Source organism: Pleurodeles waltl, chromosome 8 (assembly GCF_031143425.1).
Source record: "Pleurodeles waltl isolate 20211129_DDA chromosome 8, aPleWal1.hap1.20221129, whole genome shotgun sequence".
NCBI lineage: Eukaryota > Metazoa > Chordata > Amphibia > Caudata > Salamandridae > Pleurodeles > Pleurodeles waltl.
The window spans coordinates 1,366,184,952-1,366,205,807 of NC_090447.1; the positions used below are offsets into that span (position 1 = coordinate 1,366,184,952).

General features: G+C 42.3%; 1 protein-coding gene across 6 annotated transcripts in view; it reads right to left on the reverse strand.

Moving 5' to 3' along the window:
- The window catches only part of CNTN5 (contactin 5), a 3,179,309-nt gene that overhangs the window by 79,005 nt on the left and 3,079,448 nt on the right, over positions 1-20,856 (reverse strand). For all 6 annotated transcript variants that reach the window (XM_069202389.1, XM_069202386.1, XM_069202392.1 and 3 more), the window contains one exon: positions 4,900-5,009. In XM_069202389.1, coding sequence (XP_069058490.1) covers positions 4,900-5,009 — 110 coding nt within the window. The remainder of the gene's footprint in view (positions 1-4,899; positions 5,010-20,856) is intronic.

The window sequence follows — 20,856 nt, forward strand, 5'->3', positions numbered from 1 at the left end:
ACTTAATTATTTGATGTTTATTAGGGCACAAATTACCTTTAAACTATTTATTTTTTCAATGCTTGACATGGCGATGTTAGATTGTAGGCTTAGAACCTGCCGTAGCGGGATCTAGAGGGCCTTTAATCGCTGGTAGAGCCAGCTCCGGCAGGTTCTAAGGCTATTAGAACATTCTGCCACTAGAGGGCAGAATGTTCTATCAAATAAAAAAAATCCTTAGGAAGCCCGAAGGGATTAAAATCCCCTCAGGCTCTGTGAGGCTTTGTTCACAACTACATCTGTGAACAAAGAACATTGGAATGTTGACGCTACCAGCCAGTAAAAGCCTGGAGCACTCCATTGTCTCCAATGGAGCCCCCGACATTCCAATGTTCTAATATCCTTTGGTCAAAGACTGTCATTGTTTCAATTTTACTTTTAACATGGAGAGAAGCAATTGTCTATGCATGATGTTCTGCTGCCTTGTGCTTTGCTTCTTTATTTTAATCAAGAAAAAATTGAAGATGCAAGAAGTCTTTATGGTAGGCTAAGATGTTGATTTGATTATTTCTTCCTCGGTTTATGCTTGGCTAGCTTCTGACTGTCACAGCAAACGCATGCTATGCTAACGCTGAAAACATATCCAGAGCTGACGCATCTTTACAGCTCCTTTTCATGATACTTGAGGTTTGAGTACCAGGCCATGTAAAAGTTTGACTCCGTTGATTTTCAACTGCTGGCTGCATCATACAGACAAAGCATCTTGGGGAACAACAGACAGATGCCCTGGACACTGAACATCATTTCTTGAGGGCAGGAAGGAAAGGACAGGAACAGACAGTCTTGACAAGTGCAGGACTGAATAAGAAAGACACCAGAGGCCAGCTCTGGTCATGGAAGGCCAAGTTAGGGAGAAACAATAATACCTACAGACACCTGGCAACCCGAGTGACCACTCAGCTGGTGTTCGGTCCACGGAGCGAGATACAACATATTCTTTGGTCTAAACGAGGAGGAGCCTGCATCAATATAATTTATGTGAGCCTGTTCAAGGATTCTCATAGTGAGTACAGGTGAAGCAATGGGAAATTAAAAACATTTATTAGAGTATAGCTGGGTTTCCAGCTCACATATTTGCCAAATTGTTAGAAACTGGGTTTTTGGTTGGCAGTCAGGTTACCCTCTGTCCAAGCAAGAACCCTCACTCTAGTCAGGGTAAGTCACACACAAGCCAAAATTAGCCTGTGCCCACCCTCTGGTAGCTTGGCACGAGCAGTCAGGCTTAACTTAGAAGGCAATGTGTAAAGTATTTGTGCAATAAATCATACAATACCACCATATAGCACCACAAAAATACACCACACAGTGTTTAGAAAAATATATAATATTTATCAGGATACTTGTAGGTCAAAACAAATAAAGTTGCAATGTGAATTTGTAAAGATATCACTGAAAAGTGATATAAAGTGTCTTAAGTCTTTAAAAAGCAAACAAAGTCTCTTTCAAGCACAAAGTACCTGGTTTGGAGTGGAAAAGGGCCGCAGAAGAAGAGATACGTGGAAAAATAGTGTGTGCGTCGATTTCTCCCCAGCACACACGGACTTGCGTCGTTATTTTTCACGCGGGGAAGTCGTGCGTCGTTTTCCGGCGCGCGGACAGTCTCTTTCTATGGGTTGTGGGGATTAACAGATGTCCAAGTTTTCTGTGTGGAGATTCTCCTGCTTGTTTTCCGTCTGCGTGTCGTTCTGCGGGGCTGTGCGTTGAAGTTTCGCTCTCACGGCAGGCGTCACATAGATTTCTCCTTTGGAAGTCCGGCGGCGTTGTCCTTGCGAGGCCGTGCGTCGAAGTTCCGGTTGTCCCGAAGGCGTCGTGCCGATCAGCGTCGGTGTGCGGCATTTTTCTCGCCGCGAAACAAGCTGTGCGTCGAAAATTTAGGCGTACGAAGTGTCCAAGTGAAAAAGAGAAGTCTTTTTGGTCCTGAGACTTCAGGGAACAGGAGGCAAGCTCTATCCAAGCCCTTGGAGAGCACTTTCACAGCCAGTCAAGAGTTCAGCAAGGCAGCAGTCCTTTGTAGAAAGCAGACAGGTGAGTCCTTTGAGCAGCCAGGAAGTTCTTCTATACATTAGGGGTGACATATGTAGAAAAAGGGGAGTTCTAGGCTTGGCAAGTACTTTTAAATGCCAAGTTGAAGTGGCAGTGAAAATGCACACACAGGCCTTGCAACGGCAGGCCTGAGACAAGGTTAAGGGGGCTACTTAAGTGGGTGGCACAACCAGTGCTGCAGGCCCACTAGTAGCATTTAATCTACAGGCCCTAGGCACATATAGTGCACATTACTAAGGACTTATAAGTAAATTAAATAGTCCAATCAGGTATGATACAAAGTTACCATGTTTAAAAAGGGAGAGAGCATATGCACTTTAGCACTGGTTAGCAGCGGTAAAGTGTGCAGAGTCTAAAAGCCAGCAAAACAGGGTCCAAAAAGTGGAGGGAGGCAGGCAAAAAGTTAGGGGTGACCACCCTAAGGCATGCCAGGTCTAACACAAATGAAACGTTAATTTGAACTAGGGAGGTGAAGAAAAGAATCCAAGGGATCAGCAGTGCAAGAATTTGGTGACGCTATAAATATATTAACTGAGTTACCTGTGGGAGTGTGGGGTACAACGTTTGAGATGGCTCTCCCTGTAACTGATTTTTAATATAATTTATGAGTGTGTATGATGTTCCACCACATTTTTGCACATATCTTTGCGTTTGGCCTTGACTGTTGAAGGATTTTATTACAATAAAAAAACAGGACTATTAACTTAAAAGGGTCTTGGGCAGAAACAGGGGCCAGTATGAGCAAAAATGGGAATAAGTAAACAGGATATGGAGCCTCTGTGTCAAGAACAGGGAAGAAAAATGCACAGCAGGGGTGCCTGCGGCCCTTATTATTTATCAAAATGAAAGCTTTTAAATGACGTTCAAAGGCTCAGAAAATACCTTAGTTACTGCAAACATCAATCCTACTGAATGACAGATTCAGAAGCATTTCAGGAGAACTATTCTCCGAAAATTAAAAAAATAACTTGCTTTGCATAGTCTGCACCAAGAGAAGATAAACCGACACAATACAGTAGAGGTAAACATGAAAAGTGCAGAAAGCATACTTTAAGCTTATACATGTGCCAAGTTCATGCTTGTTAACGATCTGTGTACGTGTTTATAATATTCAATTTTAAAGAGTACATCAAGTATGTATCTGTGCATAGGCATAGCACTGAGGAAGAATGTGGCCCTGCGTCCATTTCTTTAAACTTATGTTGGCATAACATGCACAATGAGTACAATTAAACATGAGCAGACGGCGGCATATTGTGCCGTTTGAAAAGGCAATATTGTATATCTTTACAGTTTCTTCCTAGAAATAAAACACTTTTCTAACTGTATGGAATTTACATCTCCTGCAATGCAGCCATTGGTCCTGTTCAACTGACCTTCCACTTAATTACTTGTGTGTTTGATGGCATGTAGGCTAGGCGTGCAGCAAAATGCATTCCAACAACTTTCTAGATGACACCAAGTAATATACACTGTGGGTCAGAGGAGTAGCCAGAACACTGAAATACCCCTCCCCCAACTTGGAACCAAACCACCAGTGACGCCGAGTGAGTGAAGGAAACAAGACCAACCCTCCCTTGAAAGATCCCCATCACCTTTATAGGCAACACTCTGCTCATCCATGTTTGTCACACATCGGCTGACCATCCTTCCATCCATCTCTCCTTCCAACTTTCCATTCACTATGCTTCCATCCATCATCTTACCTTTCCATCCATCCACTGATCCTTCTGTTTACATATTGATCATTAACCTACCAGCCTTCCTTTCATTCTTCCGTCGTTTATCCCTTCACCAGTCTCTCAATCCACACTCTCACCCTTCCTTCAATCTTTTCACAAATTGATACTTACTCGCTTCTTTTCCCTTTTGTCCACTCAACTTTGCATTATACTCTCTTTCGTTCTATTCAGAGTTCATTATTTGTATTTTCCCTTCAGATATCCTTCATTCTGGTTTCCTTCACTCCATCCATCTTTTTCCCAAATAATCCTTTCATCCATGCATCAGGTGCCTCTTCTTTCCACTCATCCTTGCAACTTTTGCCCTTTTCACCTTTCCTTCCTTTCATCCTTGCTTCCACATTTCCCTCTTCGCGTTTCCTTCCTTTCGCCCATCCATGCTACCATCCAACCGTCCTTGCACGCTTCCTTTTACCCTCCTTCATTCCATCTTTCCTTTCAGATTCCATTCCTTCGTTTTTCTCTCTTTTCACATTTCCTTCCACCCGTCCTCCCTCCCTAATCCCCTCAGGTTATCAAGCGGATAGAAGGGGGTGGTTAGGGGACGGACGAGGGGTGCGTAGGTTAAAATTGGGGAGTCACGACCCCACTCAGGGGCGTGACAAAGGCCCCTGCGGTACAAGAAAGGGGTGGGGCGGGGTCCAGGTGCTCTAAATCTTTAGATTATTTTTAAAAATATTATATAATATTATACATTATAGTGCACTTAGTGAAATTATTTTTGAGGACAAAGCACAGAGTGGTTCAGCAGTGGTGTAACAAAGGCCCCCGTGGCACCTGCGGTGCGGGGCCTCTTCAGCACAGTACCCGGACCTGAGAGCTTTTGAGTAAATACGGAGGGGGCGCCCTCCCTGCACTTTGCAGGTGAGGGGGAAGAGGGGAGGCTCAAGAATTATTATGCCACTGTAGTTCAGATGAGCCTTCTAGCTTTTAGCTACCGGCATATTCTGGCACCCATGGATATGCTCGATGGGCCAGTTATAAACGGTGCTTTACTCCCAGCTGCATAATGGTTGACACTTGGCGCACCATAATTCATTCTTCCATTTTTTCCCCGAATGATCTCTTTTCGTACCTCAAATCCCCGCGGCCTTCCCAGGTGGTCCGTCGTCGGTTTCCACGCCACCAGGATCTTTGATGCAGATATACTCGTGGCCTTCACATCTGAGGGAGCGGCGCTGGGCTCTGCGTTAGGAAACAGTGAAATATTGAGTCCTCGGTGCAACAAATCATATCCATCAAACTTTACCAAATGAAACTGTCACACGCTCTGACCTTCTTTATTGCCGCAAATAAAGCATCGCAGCTGCTGTGACAAGGAGGCAAACCAATGTGCAGAGATGGGCTCTAGTCATCTGTACTACCCAGCTTCCTCTTAAGGCGCATATACAGGTTATTATCGACTGTCAACGTGCGCCCTAGAACGAAGAATCTATTTCATGGCCTGTTTGCTTTGAGTTTGCAACATTTACGAGTGTTTTATCAAGGCGAGGATCCGTGATTTGCTGGCATAATTTTGGCTTTGTGGCATTTTTTATTTTAGTACAAAAAAAAACACCACTTTTTCGAGGTTTTGATATATTTTTGTTCATAATGTTTTCTGTCGGCCTGAGGTCAGTGCTTAATTTGAGCCAGTGGTTGCTGCCCGCTCCACCCCCCCCCCCCCCCCCCCCCCCACGCCCAATCATTTTTAGGGACCGGCACTTATTTTTCGCATCTGCAATTTACCTAGTACTAGAGAGGGAAAAACACAAAGATCGGGAAGAAAAAGACCCCCAAACCATCACAATGGAAGAAAGCAGAAGCCTGCAAGGGCGCAGGGAGCATCTGGTACTTAATGAAAGAGGCCCAAGTTACATTTAGGACTACCAGCCTTGGTAGCCTACGCAGTCGGCGAGCAGAATCGCCATTTAAAACTGTGAAAATGTTTAAAGGAAACATATTTTGTAGGGCGATGTATGGGATTCATTTTAAATTAGTTTACAGATTTACATTTCTGTTATATATTATTAGTTTATGGTGGGGGCAGTTATGCTGATTTTAAAGCACAGTAATAGAGTAGTGCAAAGGTCACAAGCGTACATAATTTGCAATTCACATAATAAAAGTCCGCTATTAAGCCATTAACACCTAATACTGTTAGACAAAAAAGTGATTCTAAAAACCCACATTTCAGAGATGATTTAATTATTCCCCACTATTAATACAAAGGGCATAATTCATGTAAAATGTGTAATACTTCGATTGGCTACTAACTGCATCCGTTTCACAGTCTGACTATCTTCTCATCTACTCTCTAAGCGAGAAAAACATGTAGTGTGAGCAAGTCACACCACGCTGCCCATTTTCATTACACCTCTATGTAGAATCAGTCTTTCATCCATTGTAACAGCAATTGAAGGCTAACTGTTAGCTTAACATTAAAGCAACTGTAAAACTTTTCACATCTTTACAGGGAGTGCAGAATTATTAGGCAAGTTGTATTTTTGAGGATTAATTTTATTATTGAACAACAACCATGTTCTCAATGAACCCAAAAAACTCATTAATATCAAAGCTGAATATTTTTGGAAGTAGTTTTTAGTTTGTTTTTAGTTTTAGCTATGTTAGGGGGATATCTGTGTGTGCAGGTGACTATTACTGTGCATAATTATTAGGCAACTTAACAAAAAAAAATATATACCCATTTCAATTATTTATTATTACCAGTGAAACCAATATAACATCTCAACATTCACAAATATACATTTCTGACATTCAAAAACAAAACAAAAACAAATCAGTGACCAATATAGCCACCTTTATTTGCAAGGACACTCAAAAGCCTGCCATCCATGGATTCTGTCAGTGTTTTGATCTGTTCACCATCAACATTGCGTGCAGCAGCAACCACAGCCTCCCAGACACTGTTCAGAGAGGTGTACTGTTTTCCCTCCTTGTAAATCTCACATTTGATGATGGACCACAGGTTCTCAATGGGGTTCAGATCAGGTGAACAAGGAGGCCATGTCATTAGATTTCCTTCTTTTATACCCTTTCTTGCCAGCCACGCTGTGGAGTACTTGGACGCGTGTGATGGAGCATTGTCCTGCATGAAAACCATGTTTTTCTTGAAGGATGCAGACTTCTTCCTGTACCACTGCTTGAAGAAGGTGTCTTCCAGGAACTGGCAGTAGGACTGGGAGTTGAGCTTGACTCCATCCTCAACCCGAAAAGGCCCCACAAGCTCATCTTTGATGATACCAGCCCAAACCAGTACTTCACCTCCACCTTGCTGGCGTCTGAGTCGGACTGGAGCTCTCTGCCCTTTACCAATCCAGCCACGGGCCCATCCATCTGGCCCATCAAGACTCACTCTCATTTCATCAGTCCATAAAACCTTAGAAAAATCAGTCTTGAGATATTTCTTGGCCCAGTCTTGACGTTTCAGCTTGTGTGTCTTGTTCAGTGGTAGTCGTCTTTCAGCCTTTCTTACCTTGGCCATGTCTCTGAGTATTGCACACCTTGTGCTTTTGGGCACTCCAGTGATGTTGCAGCTCTGAAATATGGCCAAACTGGTGGCAAGTGGCATCGTGGCAGCTGCACGCTTGACTTTTCTCAGTTCATGGGCAGTTATTTTGCGCCTTGGTTTTTCCACACGCTTCTTGCGACCCTGTTGACTATTTTGAATGAAACGCTTGATTGTTCGATGATCACGCTTCAGAAGCTTTGCAATTTTAAGAGTGCTTGACTCCCTCTGCAAGATATCTCACTATTTTTGACTTTTCTGAGCCTTTCAAGTCCTTCTTTTGACCCATTTTGCCAAAGGAAAGGAAGTTGCCTAATAATTATGCACACCTGATATAGGGTGTTGATGTCATTAGACCACACCCCTTCTCATTACAGAGATGCACATCACCTAATATGCTTAATTGGTAGTAGGCTTTCGAGCCTATACAGCTTGGAGTAAGACAACATGCATAAAGAGGATGATGTGGTCAAAATACTCATTTGCCTAATAATTCTGCACTCCCTGTACAAAACGGGATTTTAAGGCAGCAGCAAAGTTCTCTAAAATTCAGTTTTCGAGCAAATTAACATTGTAATTGTTTTCAATAAACATTTTCCCGTTTGACTAAAAAATAACTTAATTATGCTACCTACACGAAAATAAATACAGTATTACAAAAACTAACAGGTAACATCTTTATTGGTCCAGTAAAGCTCTTTTAGCATTCCAGGGACATTTAATCTGTTTTAATCGGTCTCGGTCTTTGTCACGGATCCCGATATTTCAATAAGATTAGGATATGAACTAGTGCAATTTAAAACTTTCCATAAATTCTATTACACGAGAATAAAAAATTAGGTATTTGGCAGAGATCTAAATAGTATATGCATGCGAGGATGTGAGCTAGATGACAACTTGATATTTCCCATGAGGATTTACTCAGTTATTGAGAAATACTGGAAAGCAATACTGAGGGAAACAGGAACGCTGATGGGACTTTAACTGAAAAAGTAGGCAACCACAATACAGCTTAGGACATGGGGGCGCGCATAACTAGTTGTTACAAATTATCCATAAACCAGGGTCTAATTTTAACATACAGAAACACAGGCAAAGATGGGGAAGTCCAGAACCACCCCTGGTCAATCAATAGAGAAATAAATTAGAACGGTGCCTAGCAGCGTAGACAGTTGTATATGCAGCGATGGGCCACCCAAAACTTTAAAAAGGTATTGCAGGGCTTGGAGGACACACTATGGGCCTCATTAGGAGTTCAGTAGATGGTTTCAACCGTCCGCCGAACTTCAGACAGGGAGGTTGCAGACACACTGGCTACCTCCCCTCCAGACCCATTAAGAGTTTCCCGCTGGGCTGGCGGGCGGAAACCGAGGTTTCCACCTGCCAGCCTAGCGGGAAACAGGCGGCAGCATTGTGGCTGGCTTGTAATCGAGCCGGCCCCAATGCTGCCGCCTCAGGGTGCACCAGCACCTTAGCAATATTCACTGTATGCACTGCAGACAGTGAACACTGATAGGGTGTTTTACAGGGGGACTGTGCCCATGCCAAGTGCAGGGGCCCCCGTGTGGCCCCCTGCACCTGTTGTCCGCCAGTCTTTTAATGGCGGTAAAACTGCCATGAAAAGGCTGGCAGAGAACAAGGTTGTAATAAGCAGGGTGGCTCTGCATGCAGCACCGCCCTGGCTGATTGCGATTTACGCCACCTCCAGCCTGTCGGGATCATGGATCCCCGTGGTGCTGGGGGTCTAACCGCCAGGGTTTTAGTGTGGTGGTCGAACCGCCACAGCAGCGGCGATCTCAAGGCCACCAGCCTCGTAATGAGGCCCTATATGTTCACATAAAAGAAAGAGTTACTGTAGTGAAACCCGATTTCATAGCGTAGGAAACAGGAATACATGAGAAGTACCACCGATGGTACCTGGGATCAATTCATACATACACTAATTTCGTGCTTCTGAGCACAGCACCTGAACAGGATACGCTCACCCCTAGCTATCTTGTAGCCCCTATCATGTGTAAACAAAATATGCCTTTTATGATGAAATTTATGCTGGCGCCAACCCTTATACTGTATGTTTTGTAAGCTTGAACTGAATCAAAAACACAAAATATAGTTTTATATATGCAAAAATACTGTCCATAAAGGCCTTATGCCTTGATGTCATGTGAAACATATTTAACCAGTCCTAAGTATTTGCCAACTTCACTATGCTGTCAAGAACTGGCCTTTTTGTTCTCCCATTATAAATATAAGCTTAAAAATCCCTGATGAGCCTGAGCTTTTATCAAACCCGTCAACTGACCGCTAATGTAGGCTTAATCTCGAAAGGCAAGGAAACGTCCATTTGCAATCATAATATAATGTCAAGTAGCGTACACGTGTACATGTTCTTCAAATCAAATGAAGCAGAACTGCTAATATGTTAAAGCAAAATGCACGGTATCCTGCTGAGTGTTTCATAATTATTCGGTGCAATTTTCTGAAAGTTGATTTCAAGAATGCAGCTGCTGGGTGTCAGTGCCGATAAAGGTATTTATAGAAAAAAGGTACATTCTGGGAGTCTGAAAGTTATGGAGATTAAACCAGCGTTCTTGATTGAGGTCTGAAGAGGGACACTTATATGGTGCAGTGTAAAATGGTTCGGATCTCCTTTCAATGTCAAGTGGTTCGGTACCTACAGTAGGAATTTATCGAGTTATATACTTATATTCAGCCATCTTAAAGTGTTGCGTTCACATTGTATAGCTCGATGGGGATTTATTTTGTAAATGTCAAATGTCTTTTTCCATTACGTGCACAGGCGAGGCATGTATTACAGCATGACTCACTGTTTACAGCGAGGTTCTACTTGGAGAGTACAAAAGATGCTGTCTGAGCTTGTGGGGTCAGGGAAACGGCCTTGTCATTAGAATGTACAGAACGTGGTTTTTGTATACCATTTAGTCACTCTTATGTATTTTGGTGAGTGGAAATGTTTGCAAACTTTATATGTAAGTATTTCATTAATAATTATTGAGACCGTAACATAGCCAGAGGGCCTATATTTTGCAATCACTAACAGTGCCTCTGTTGTAAAGGCAATCCTAAACTTATCACAAACACCTTTATTAGGGGTCGAGAGCACGCAATCACTCAGGCCCCTGTTGTAATCTCTCTGTGGGCTTTTAACCATGCCCACGTCACACCCATGAGTTTGGTTGGTTCATGGGCTTGCCTTTTAAAATTCGCTTAATTTCGTTAGTGGAAGGCATGCATACGTCATGCCTTTTCTGGTGTTTAGCCCTCCTCGACAGCACCAGTAAACTACTGAAAACATATGCGGCTCCATGTTTTCCATATGGTTTCTGGACTACTTTGTCTTTTTAGTTCATAGGCAGTGCAATCTCGCTGGGCAGTAGTTGAGCGCTTTGCATGACATCGATCCTGTTACATGGATAATTGCATTTTTGCTGGTTACATGGATAATTGCACTTTTGCGGATACGTTTTTACGGTACTTTTGCCGAAAAGTCCGGTTTCAATGCTAAAAGCTCTAACTCGAGCAAACGCAAGACTCACTGCATTGCAAATGCTTGTTTTTGAATGAATATGGTTGAAATGTGGAGGATGGTTCCTACCCACAGAGAACAACAAGGATACCCACACTGTTTTTCTTAATTTCATATTACATTGTTCCCAACTACTTGTTGGGAATGAAAACACCAAGTTTACTGCTTAAATCGAACATTAGAAGTTCGACGGGCTGTGGCCCGTATATAAGTAGTGGAAACCACAGTTTCTAGGAAGAGTGTAAGTGGTGCATTTCCCCGAAAGCACTCTGAATTGGTTGCTGTCCCCCAGGCTGAACATGGGCACTTAAGGTAAAACTTCTTCCAGTTTAATGAACCCCTTCTTTGACACAGAACTGCCTTGACCATGTTGTGGTTCTTCAAGAACATAGAATTGAGTGCTGACAATTTATTCCTGGTGGGAAATCCATCAAATGGCTTACCAAAAGCACTATACAGCTCAGCCCTGCCGACATTGCCTACATGGAATCCCCCAACCATCCTAAGAAGTCCAGAGGTAATGACACAGCAACAAAAAATCCCTCATCCTGATAAGGGACCAGAAGTGGGCCATGGCGTGGAGTAGATTATGACTGCTTGGAGACCACACTCCCTTACTGCACTGTCTTTTATTGATCTTCAAACCTTGCATTAATATACCCAGTTGGGCTCCATGCTCACTTCCGCTGAGTCTTACTCCACAACCCATGCAGACGCTATTAGGACCTCCTGGTAACATAATATCAATACTTAAAGGAAATAGAAATCACTAATGCTAAACTGGGAGATAGGCTTTTATTAGGAATTGGATTTCTTGTTGGCAGAGGTATGCACCCTGTACAAGCAAGAACCACAATCCTAGTCAGGGTACATCAGATACACACCATAAATTAACCTGTACTCAACCTCTGGTAGCTGGGTACAGAGTAGGTAGGCTTAACTTAAGAGGCAATGTGTAAAGTATTTGTGAAACAGACGTGTACTGATTTGGTGGGGTCAGAAGTCCAGTACTTATTCACTGTTGTTCTTTTGAAGTGCGGGTGACTCCAAAGGAGGGTAACTTAAGTTCACAGAGGTACTTTCTTCCTGCCCTGGCTTCAGACTGACTACCTACAGGCGGCTATGTAGTCTTTGTGTTGAAGCAGGCACTGCCTAGTCAGGTGTGTCATTACATACAACAATGCCCTAATAGAGAGGAACCGACAAATTATTTCTACATCATAAAACAACATAGGTGAGAGCAAAAAAGCTATTTATTCATATAAATATATATATTCATTTATTTACTTATACATAAATATCAATTTAATATATTCATCCTAAATGGACAGCCCATCTGATAAAACAACACACCCAGGGACAGATAGTGTGAGAAAAAGTGCTCGTGATAGATAGAAAGGAGAATAATACATATTCCAATGAATCAAAAACCTATACAAAAAACATAAAAAATAGTCGGTTGGTTCTTTTTTGTTTGCTGCATTAACTCCATTCCAAATCCTCAGAGTCTAAATCAATGCCTTCAATCCTCCAAAGATCTTATGCAGAAACCATTACAGACTATGATATATCCGTCGACGTTTCGACCCCTCAGATCAAGCTTGGTGAACGCTCAGTCTTTCGAAGGCTCACATATGAATGAAGAATGCATTGGAATTGACGGGTGACTTGGTATATGAGGAGGATTGATATTTTAAAATCAGACCTGATCTCCTCATAAATAGACAAGTAAAAGAAGTGAAGAAGTCAGAGGATATATGTATGGGACTCCCATCGTATTAGTCCTGAAGAAGACCCACTGTGGAGCTGGGATTTGGCACAAGATATAGAGGGGTTGAAAAGTCGACGGATATATCATAGTCTGGATTGGTTTCTGCATAAGATCTTTGGAGGATTGAAGGCACTGATTTAGACTCTCTGAAGATTTGGAATGGAGTTAATGCAGAAAACAAAAAAGAACCAACCAATTGTTTTTAATGTTTTTTGTATAGGTTTTTGATTAATTGGAATATGTATTATTCCCCTTTCTATCTATCACGAGCACTTTTTCTCACACTATCTGTCCCTGGGTGTGTTGTTTTATCAGATGGGCTGTCCATTTAGGATGAATATATTAAATTGATATTTATTTATAAGTAAATAAATGAATATATATTTATATGAATAAATAGCTTTTTTGCTCTCACTTATGTTGTTTTATGACGTATAAATAATTTGTCGGTTCCTCCCCATTAGGGCATTGTTGTATGTAATGGTTATCTTCTACCCAGCCCGTCGTGTTTTTGGGTTACCCTCTGTGGTTTATAAGTAGTCAGGTGTGTCAGTTCCTCCCACCAATCCTGCACAGGATGGGCCATCAGGAGATGCTGAAGGCCTATCAATCACACTTAAGGTGCCATTGTGTGTGGCTGCCTAGGAGGAATACACAAAGCCAACTGTCACGGACCCCAGAGACAGACAGAAGGCACCAAATAGTTGAAGTAAGAAAATGCCAACTTTCTAAAAGTGTCATTTTCAGATATACAATTTAAAATCCAACTTCACCATAAGTTGTGATTTTAAACTGAGAACCCAGAGATGCTAAACACCGGGGTCCCATCTCTTCCCAATTTTGTAATTTCACTCTTAAAATGTAATAAGGCAATCCCAATGTTATCATATGAAAGCGATAGGGCCTACAGCAGTGGAAAACATATTTTAGTTTTCACTACTGGGATATGTACATCTTAAACATACCTGCCCTACTTTTTAAATACACTACACCCTGCCCTTGGCCTGTTTAGGGCCTATCTTATGGGCGACTTATATATATATATATATATTAAAAAGGAAAGTTTGGGCCTGACTAGAGGTTTTACTTGCAAGGTCGACATGGCAATTTAAAACTGCACACACAGGCTCTGCAGTGGCAGGCCTGATACATGTTTAAAGGGCTACTGAAATGAGTGGAACAATCATTGCTGCAGGGCCACCAAAAGCATTTATTTTACAGGCCCTGGGCACAAGTAGTGCACTTTATTAGGGACGTATAAGTAAATTAAATATGCCAATTCTGGATACTCAAATGTTACCACATTCTAAGTAGAGAGCACAAGAATTAAGCACTGGTTAGCGGTGAAAAATTGCAGAGTCCTAAAGGCAATGAAAATGAGGTCAGAAAAAGAGGAGGAAGGCATAAAGTTTGGGGTGACCCTACAGAAAGAGCCATTTCCAACAGGCTTGTCAGGTTTTGGGGGCATGAATGTGATCTTCCATTTGGCCGCACATTTGTGATCGGTTATATGTTATGAATGTTATTGGCTTGGAAACGTTACATAAAGCAGGCGGCTGTTTGTCAGTAACTGCATTGTGGTAATTGTTTCTTAATTTCAGGAGTAGTCCAGAATTCACAAACAGTATACTTTGTAACAGTGGGCTCTGGCTTTCTCACTGTGTTGTCACTCCACTACCATTTTATTGTTTTTTAAATAGCGCTCTACAACGTAACCTCCATTTACTGTCATAAACCTTTTGAGATGTTGTATCTTTACAAAAACTGACAATCCTTTCTGAACATTCTTATGTATATATTTTGCAGCAGTGCTGACCGTGACTCTGACTTACACCACCTTCTTTAAGCTAAGCTTTGACTGTGATTCCATATCCACCTGGTGAATGAAAGGATCTTGGGGGATCAGCTTTGCATAGCACACCAAGTAACTAAAGACCTGGTTAGTATGGTGGGGGACACCAGCACTCCCTTCTTGACTAAATTACACTCTAGTTGCATTTATATTAGGTCTGCTGGAATTTGGGGACTCAGTGTTACTCTTGTAACATGGAGTTCATGCCAAATTTCACCAATCGCAGTGTGGCAGAACTTTTTCTCCTGTGGGGCACCAGAAATGTGAGGTGTCAAGCACAAGCAAGGTTTGCTTTCCCTTAGCGTGATTTCCTGTATCTAGGAGGACTTTTGGTGAGATTTTCCAATGCAGGCTGTTGCGAGTGGTCATGGGCGCAGTCAAAGGGTTTGTTCTGAAGTAGATTTTCTACTCGAGCAGCAACAAAATCAACTTGAATGGCTGCGTGCTCTTGCGCATAGCATGGTGCCATTCTTGCTGATTTTTCAGCATGGAACATGCTACTACCTCTAAATTGGAGCACCGCATGCATTTTTCTGCCTGTTGGCAGAACTCACAGGGTTCTTATGTAACTCCACAGAATTCCGCTGACCCCTAATTTACATAGAGCTATACACTATCAATAAGGTGTTGAAACACGTTTATAAATGAGTAGCATTCTGCTCTGTTGGAGTACTGTGTTTAGAAAAGAGTGCATCTATCAAGTGAACTATATGGGCAATGTTAATTGTCACTTTGCTCTATTATTTTTATCTGTCTCTGTCCAAGTGTGAAGTTGAAGTGAAAAAGAATGAGACGTATGGGTGCAGGGGAACTGGTCTATAGATGAGTAAACGATATGAGCACATTGTGGCCTCTCCAGAAAGTGTTTTCGTATCATACATATATTACAAAGAAGGCTTAGCATGTTTTGCTGCAAGTATGAAGTTCTGTAGGCACTGTTTTGAAACATGAGAACAGATGCAGTATGGAAGCAGGCATATATACCATCTTTAAGTGGTCTGAGCATGCAGTTTAAGACTTTGAGGTCGAATCACCCCTTGGTGGTGCGTGGTTACTTTGGTCTTAGGTTAAGCTCTCGAGATCACAGGCATGGCAGAGAAGCAGCCAATGTGATTCAGCATTATACAACCAATTGTAGTATATGGTCTGCGGAAGCTACACACGGACGGTAAAAGAACAACCATTGGAATGATGCTATACAATGAGATGTAGTATATGTTCTTGTGAGTCTATCCAGGAGCAGCAGAAGATAGCTTATGTCAATGGGACTTCTGTGAGCAGAAGCAGTATATGATGTTGGAAGAGTGGTTAAAGAGCACCTCATGTATATTCTGTGATGTGGTTAACAGAATAAAAATATCAATTGTTATGCCAGAGATGGAGTGCACACAAATGTAGGCAGAACCAGAAAACAGTTCATTTTCAGAAGGTCTGGCACTTCACACGATTTACCCTAAGCACGGACAATCTAAAAATAAATTTTGATAAAAATAAGGATTAAAACAATTAATTATTGCAAAAATAGTATTACAACAGATGACATTTTATTTTGCTAGAGCAATTTCAGTGATCGATTCATGGCTGAAGCAAGAAAGGAAAAGTGGCCCTAAGAGAAAGTTTGCTTGTCATGACAAAGTGTCCTTCCACTCTCTTTCCCAACCTACTCTCAGATCTCCTGACCCAATTTTCTCCTTCTCCAGCTCTAGAGATGGGTATGGAATCCAGCTGGGTCCTCAGAAGCTTGGCCAATTCAAAGGCCTTCAGCTCTCTAGGGAATCCCAATGGGGTTGGCAGGTTTCAGTTGTCAGTCAGGCATTCATCTAGGGCTGATTTCTAAGAAGGGCTTGTGGCAATGTCTCTAGCCCATGAACGTTTTTCGGAGGGCCCAGGAACATGCTGAACAATCCCCACAGAAGACAGGTCACTCCAGATTCTGCAGTAACAGGATCCCTCTTTAACCAGCTGCCCCAGCCCCTCAGCTTGCTTTCACTTCTTCACTAGTCCCCCCAATGTATCCACTACCAACCTGTCAATAGCATCCAAAGTCAGTTGAGGCCTACACATGCAAGTGCCTTTTCAGCAGTACTTCATGCTCAGGTGCTCTTCTAGAGTCCTAAAGGCAATGAAAATGAGGTCAGAAAAAGAGGAGGAAGGCATAAAGTTTGGGGTGACCCTACAGAAAGAGCCATTTCCAACAGGCTTGTCAGGTTTTGGGGGCATGAATGTGATCTTCCATTTGGCCGCACATTTGTGATCGGTTATATGTTATGAATGTTATTGGCTTGGAAACGTTACATAAAGCAGGCGGCTGTTTGTCAGTAACTGCATTGTGGTAATTGTTTCTTAATTTCAGGAGTAGTCCAGAATTCACAAACAGTATACTTTGTAACAGTGGGCTCTGGCTTTCTCACTGTGTTGTCACTCCACTACCATTTTATTGTTTTTTAAATAGCGCTCTACAACGTAACCTCCATTTACTGTCATAAACCTTTTGAGATGTTGTATCTTTACAAAAACTGACAATCCTTTCTGAACATTCTTATGTATATATTTTGCAGCAGTGCTGACCGTGACTCTGACTTACACCACCTTCTTTAAGCTAAGCTTTGACTGTGATTCCATATCCACCTGGTGAATGAAAGGATCTTGGGGGATCAGCTTTGCATAGCACACCAAGTAACTAAAGACCTGGTTAGTATGGTGGGGGACACCAGCACTCCCTTCTTGACTAAATTACACTCTAGTTGCATTTATATTAGGTCTGCTGGAATTTGGGGACTCAGTGTTACTCTTGTAACATGGAGTTCATGCCAAATTTCACCAATCGCAGTGTGGCAGAACTTTTTCTCCTGTGGGGCACCAGAAATGTGAGGTGTCAAGCACAAGCAAGGTTTGCTTTCCCTTAGCGTGATTTCCTGTATCTAGGAGGACTTTTGGTGAGATTTTCCAATGCAGGCTGTTGCGAGTGGTCATGGGCGCAGTCAAAGGGTTTGTTCTGAAGTAGATTTTCTACTCGAGCAGCAACAAAATCAACTTGAATGGCTGCGTGCTCTTGCGCATAGCATGGTGCCATTCTTGCTGATTTTTCAGCATGGAACATGCTACTACCTCTAAATTGGAGCACCGCATGCATTTTTCTGCCTGTTGGCAGAACTCACAGGGTTCTTATGTAACTCCACAGAATTCCGCTGACCCCTAATTTACATAGAGCTATACACTATCAATAAGGTGTTGAAACACGTTTATAAATGAGTAGCATTCTGCTCTGTTGGAGTACTGTGTTTAGAAAAGAGTGCATCTATCAAGTGAACTATATGGGCAATGTTAATTGTCACTTTGCTCTATTATTTTTATCTGTCTCTGTCCAAGTGTGAAGTTGAAGTGAAAAAGAATGAGACGTATGGGTGCAGGGGAACTGGTCTATAGATGAGTAAACGATATGAGCACATTGTGGCCTCTCCAGAAAGTGTTTTCGTATCATACATATATTACAAAGAAGGCTTAGCATGTTTTGCTGCAAGTATGAAGTTCTGTAGGCACTGTTTTGAAACATGAGAACAGATGCAGTATGGAAGCAGGCATATATACCATCTTTAAGTGGTCTGAGCATGCAGTTTAAGACTTTGAGGTCGAATCACCCCTTGGTGGTGCGTGGTTACTTTGGTCTTAGGTTAAGCTCTCGAGATCACAGGCATGGCAGAGAAGCAGCCAATGTGATTCAGCATTATACAACCAATTGTAGTATATGGTCTGCGGAAGCTACACACGGACGGTAAAAGAACAACCATTGGAATGATGCTATACAATGAGATGTAGTATATGTTCTTGTGAGTCTATCCAGGAGCAGCAGAAGATAGCTTATGTCAATGGGACTTCTGTGAGCAGAAGCAGTATATGATGTTGGAAGAGTGGTTAAAGAGCACCTCATGTATATTCTGTGATGTGGTTAACAGAATAAAAATATCAATTGTTATGCCAGAGATGGAGTGCACACAAATGTAGGCAGAACCAGAAAACAGTTCATTTTCAGAAGGTCTGGCACTTCACACGATTTACCCTAAGCACGGACAATCTAAAAATAAATTTTGATAAAAATAAGGATTAAAACAATTAATTATTGCAAAAATAGTATTACAACAGATGACATTTTATTTTGCTAGAGCAATTTCAGTGATCGATTCATGGCTGAAGCAAGAAAGGAAAAGTGGCCCTAAGAGAAAGTTTGCTTGTCATGACAAAGTGTCCTTCCACTCTCTTTCCCAACCTACTCTCAGATCTCCTGACCCAATTTTCTCCTTCTCCAGCTCTAGAGATGGGTATGGAATCCAGCTGGGTCCTCAGAAGCTTGGCCAATTCAAAGGCCTTCAGCTCTCTAGGGAATCCCAATGGGGTTGGCAGGTTTCAGTTGTCAGTCAGGCATTCATCTAGGGCTGATTTCTAAGAAGGGCTTGTGGCAATGTCTCTAGCCCATGAACGTTTTTCGGAGGGCCCAGGAACATGCTGAACAATCCCCACAGAAGACAGGTCACTCCAGATTCTGCAGTAACAGGATCCCTCTTTAACCAGCTGCCCCAGCCCCTCAGCTTGCTTTCACTTCTTCACTAGTCCCCCCAATGTATCCACTACCAACCTGTCAATAGCATCCAAAGTCAGTTGAGGCCTACACATGCAAGTGCCTTTTCAGCAGTACTTCATGCTCAGGTGCTCTTCTAGAGGTCCAGGCAGCTCAGGACTGATGGTGGCTAACTTGTTTGTTGAATTGGATATCTGCAGGGCACAGCAAACATCAGATCTACAGTGGGGCTGTTCCGCACCCAACTTAATCAGATCTGGGTCTTATGTACTTAGTGCGGCTATTTAGGAACAAAAAGTAATATGAAATTGCTGTTTGCAGGCCCAAGTAAGGGAGCTTATTGGATACACATGCCATTTGATTTCTACCCAGGCCACACCCCTTTGCAGCACTGCTTTGTAAAGTTATTTTTCTGGTGAAGACATAAGGTCTAACTAAAGGCAGCTGTGCAGTCAAACCAGACTTTAACAGTCATTAAGCACCAAGTAACAAGACCATTCTAAAGGGCTATGATGTCTAGTTTACTGTTCTTGATGAAGATCTAGTGTGAAAATGCCAGAGAATGTCCTGTTGGCAGTAGAGAAAGCAGAAAAACAAAGTGGGCACTGTTTCCCAAGGTGGAAAGAAGCACTATGTTGAATAGTGAATATGCCTGCACTGAGAAAAGCACTGACTTACTTCTGAAATATGAAAAGGGAGAACAATATCAAATGATGCTTGATTTTGGAGCACAGGCAGCATTGTGGTATGAAGTCAGTTATTTTTAATGAAGCAATAAGGATTTGTAAAGTGCAGCAAATCACCTATGAGGTTCTCAAGGCGCTGTTGTTGCTAGCTGCTTTGCGGTGCTCTGTTCATTTGAAAAGCCATGTCTTGAATCCTTTTCTGAATTCCCAGAGTGATGCAGCATTCCTTGGGTGTAGAGGAGGATAATTTCAGGCTTTGGCCACCAGGTGAAAGAAGGAGCATCCTCTGCTGTTGTATCAGCAGATTTGGGGGGTGTCTGGGAGATTGAAGGAGGCAGATTGAAGGTGTCTGGTCGGTTGGTGAAAGGTCATTTGTTTTCTGCTGTATGCTGGTTCCTTGTTGTTTAGGGCTTTGTGTGTGTGGGGGTCAGAATCATGAGCTGGAATCTCTTTTGAGACGGGAGGCAGTGTAGATTCTGGAGGTGCAGGTGATGTGAGTCCATCTGGGGAGGTCAAGGAAGAGCCTTGCTGGTGAGTTTTGTGATGGTTGTAGTCTCTTCATGGGGCGTGCAGTGATTCCTATGTAAAGAGTGTTACCGTAGTCCAGCCTGCTGGTGATGAGGGTTTGAGTGATGGTCCTTCTGGTGTTAATTGAGAGCCACCTAAAATCTTACAGAGCATGAGAAGAGTGTGGAAGCAGGCGGACATTGTAGTTATGGGAAAAGCTAGCTCAGTGGTTTGTTCTATAAATGACACAAAGACTTCACTTAAATAAGTTTGACTCACCAACCAATTAAAAAAAAACAGTGATAGGATCCCATTGTGAAATATAATAGAGCTGCTGTTATATTGTCTAACTGTTTTCTGGATTTTATGACGTGTCTTCAATTAGGAGAGTAAGGAATAGACAATTTGGGCTGGGATCTCCAGTGTAGGAATGTTAGCTTGATAAGCATATGCAAAGCAGAATTTATTGATTTCAATTATTCTTTTAGAATTACAGTGCATTAAGTATTAAGTTGGTGTTGCAAGTGTTATTCCATTTTAAAAATAACATTCAAACCTTACTGAGAGGAAGGCTATCTTCAAGGAGGA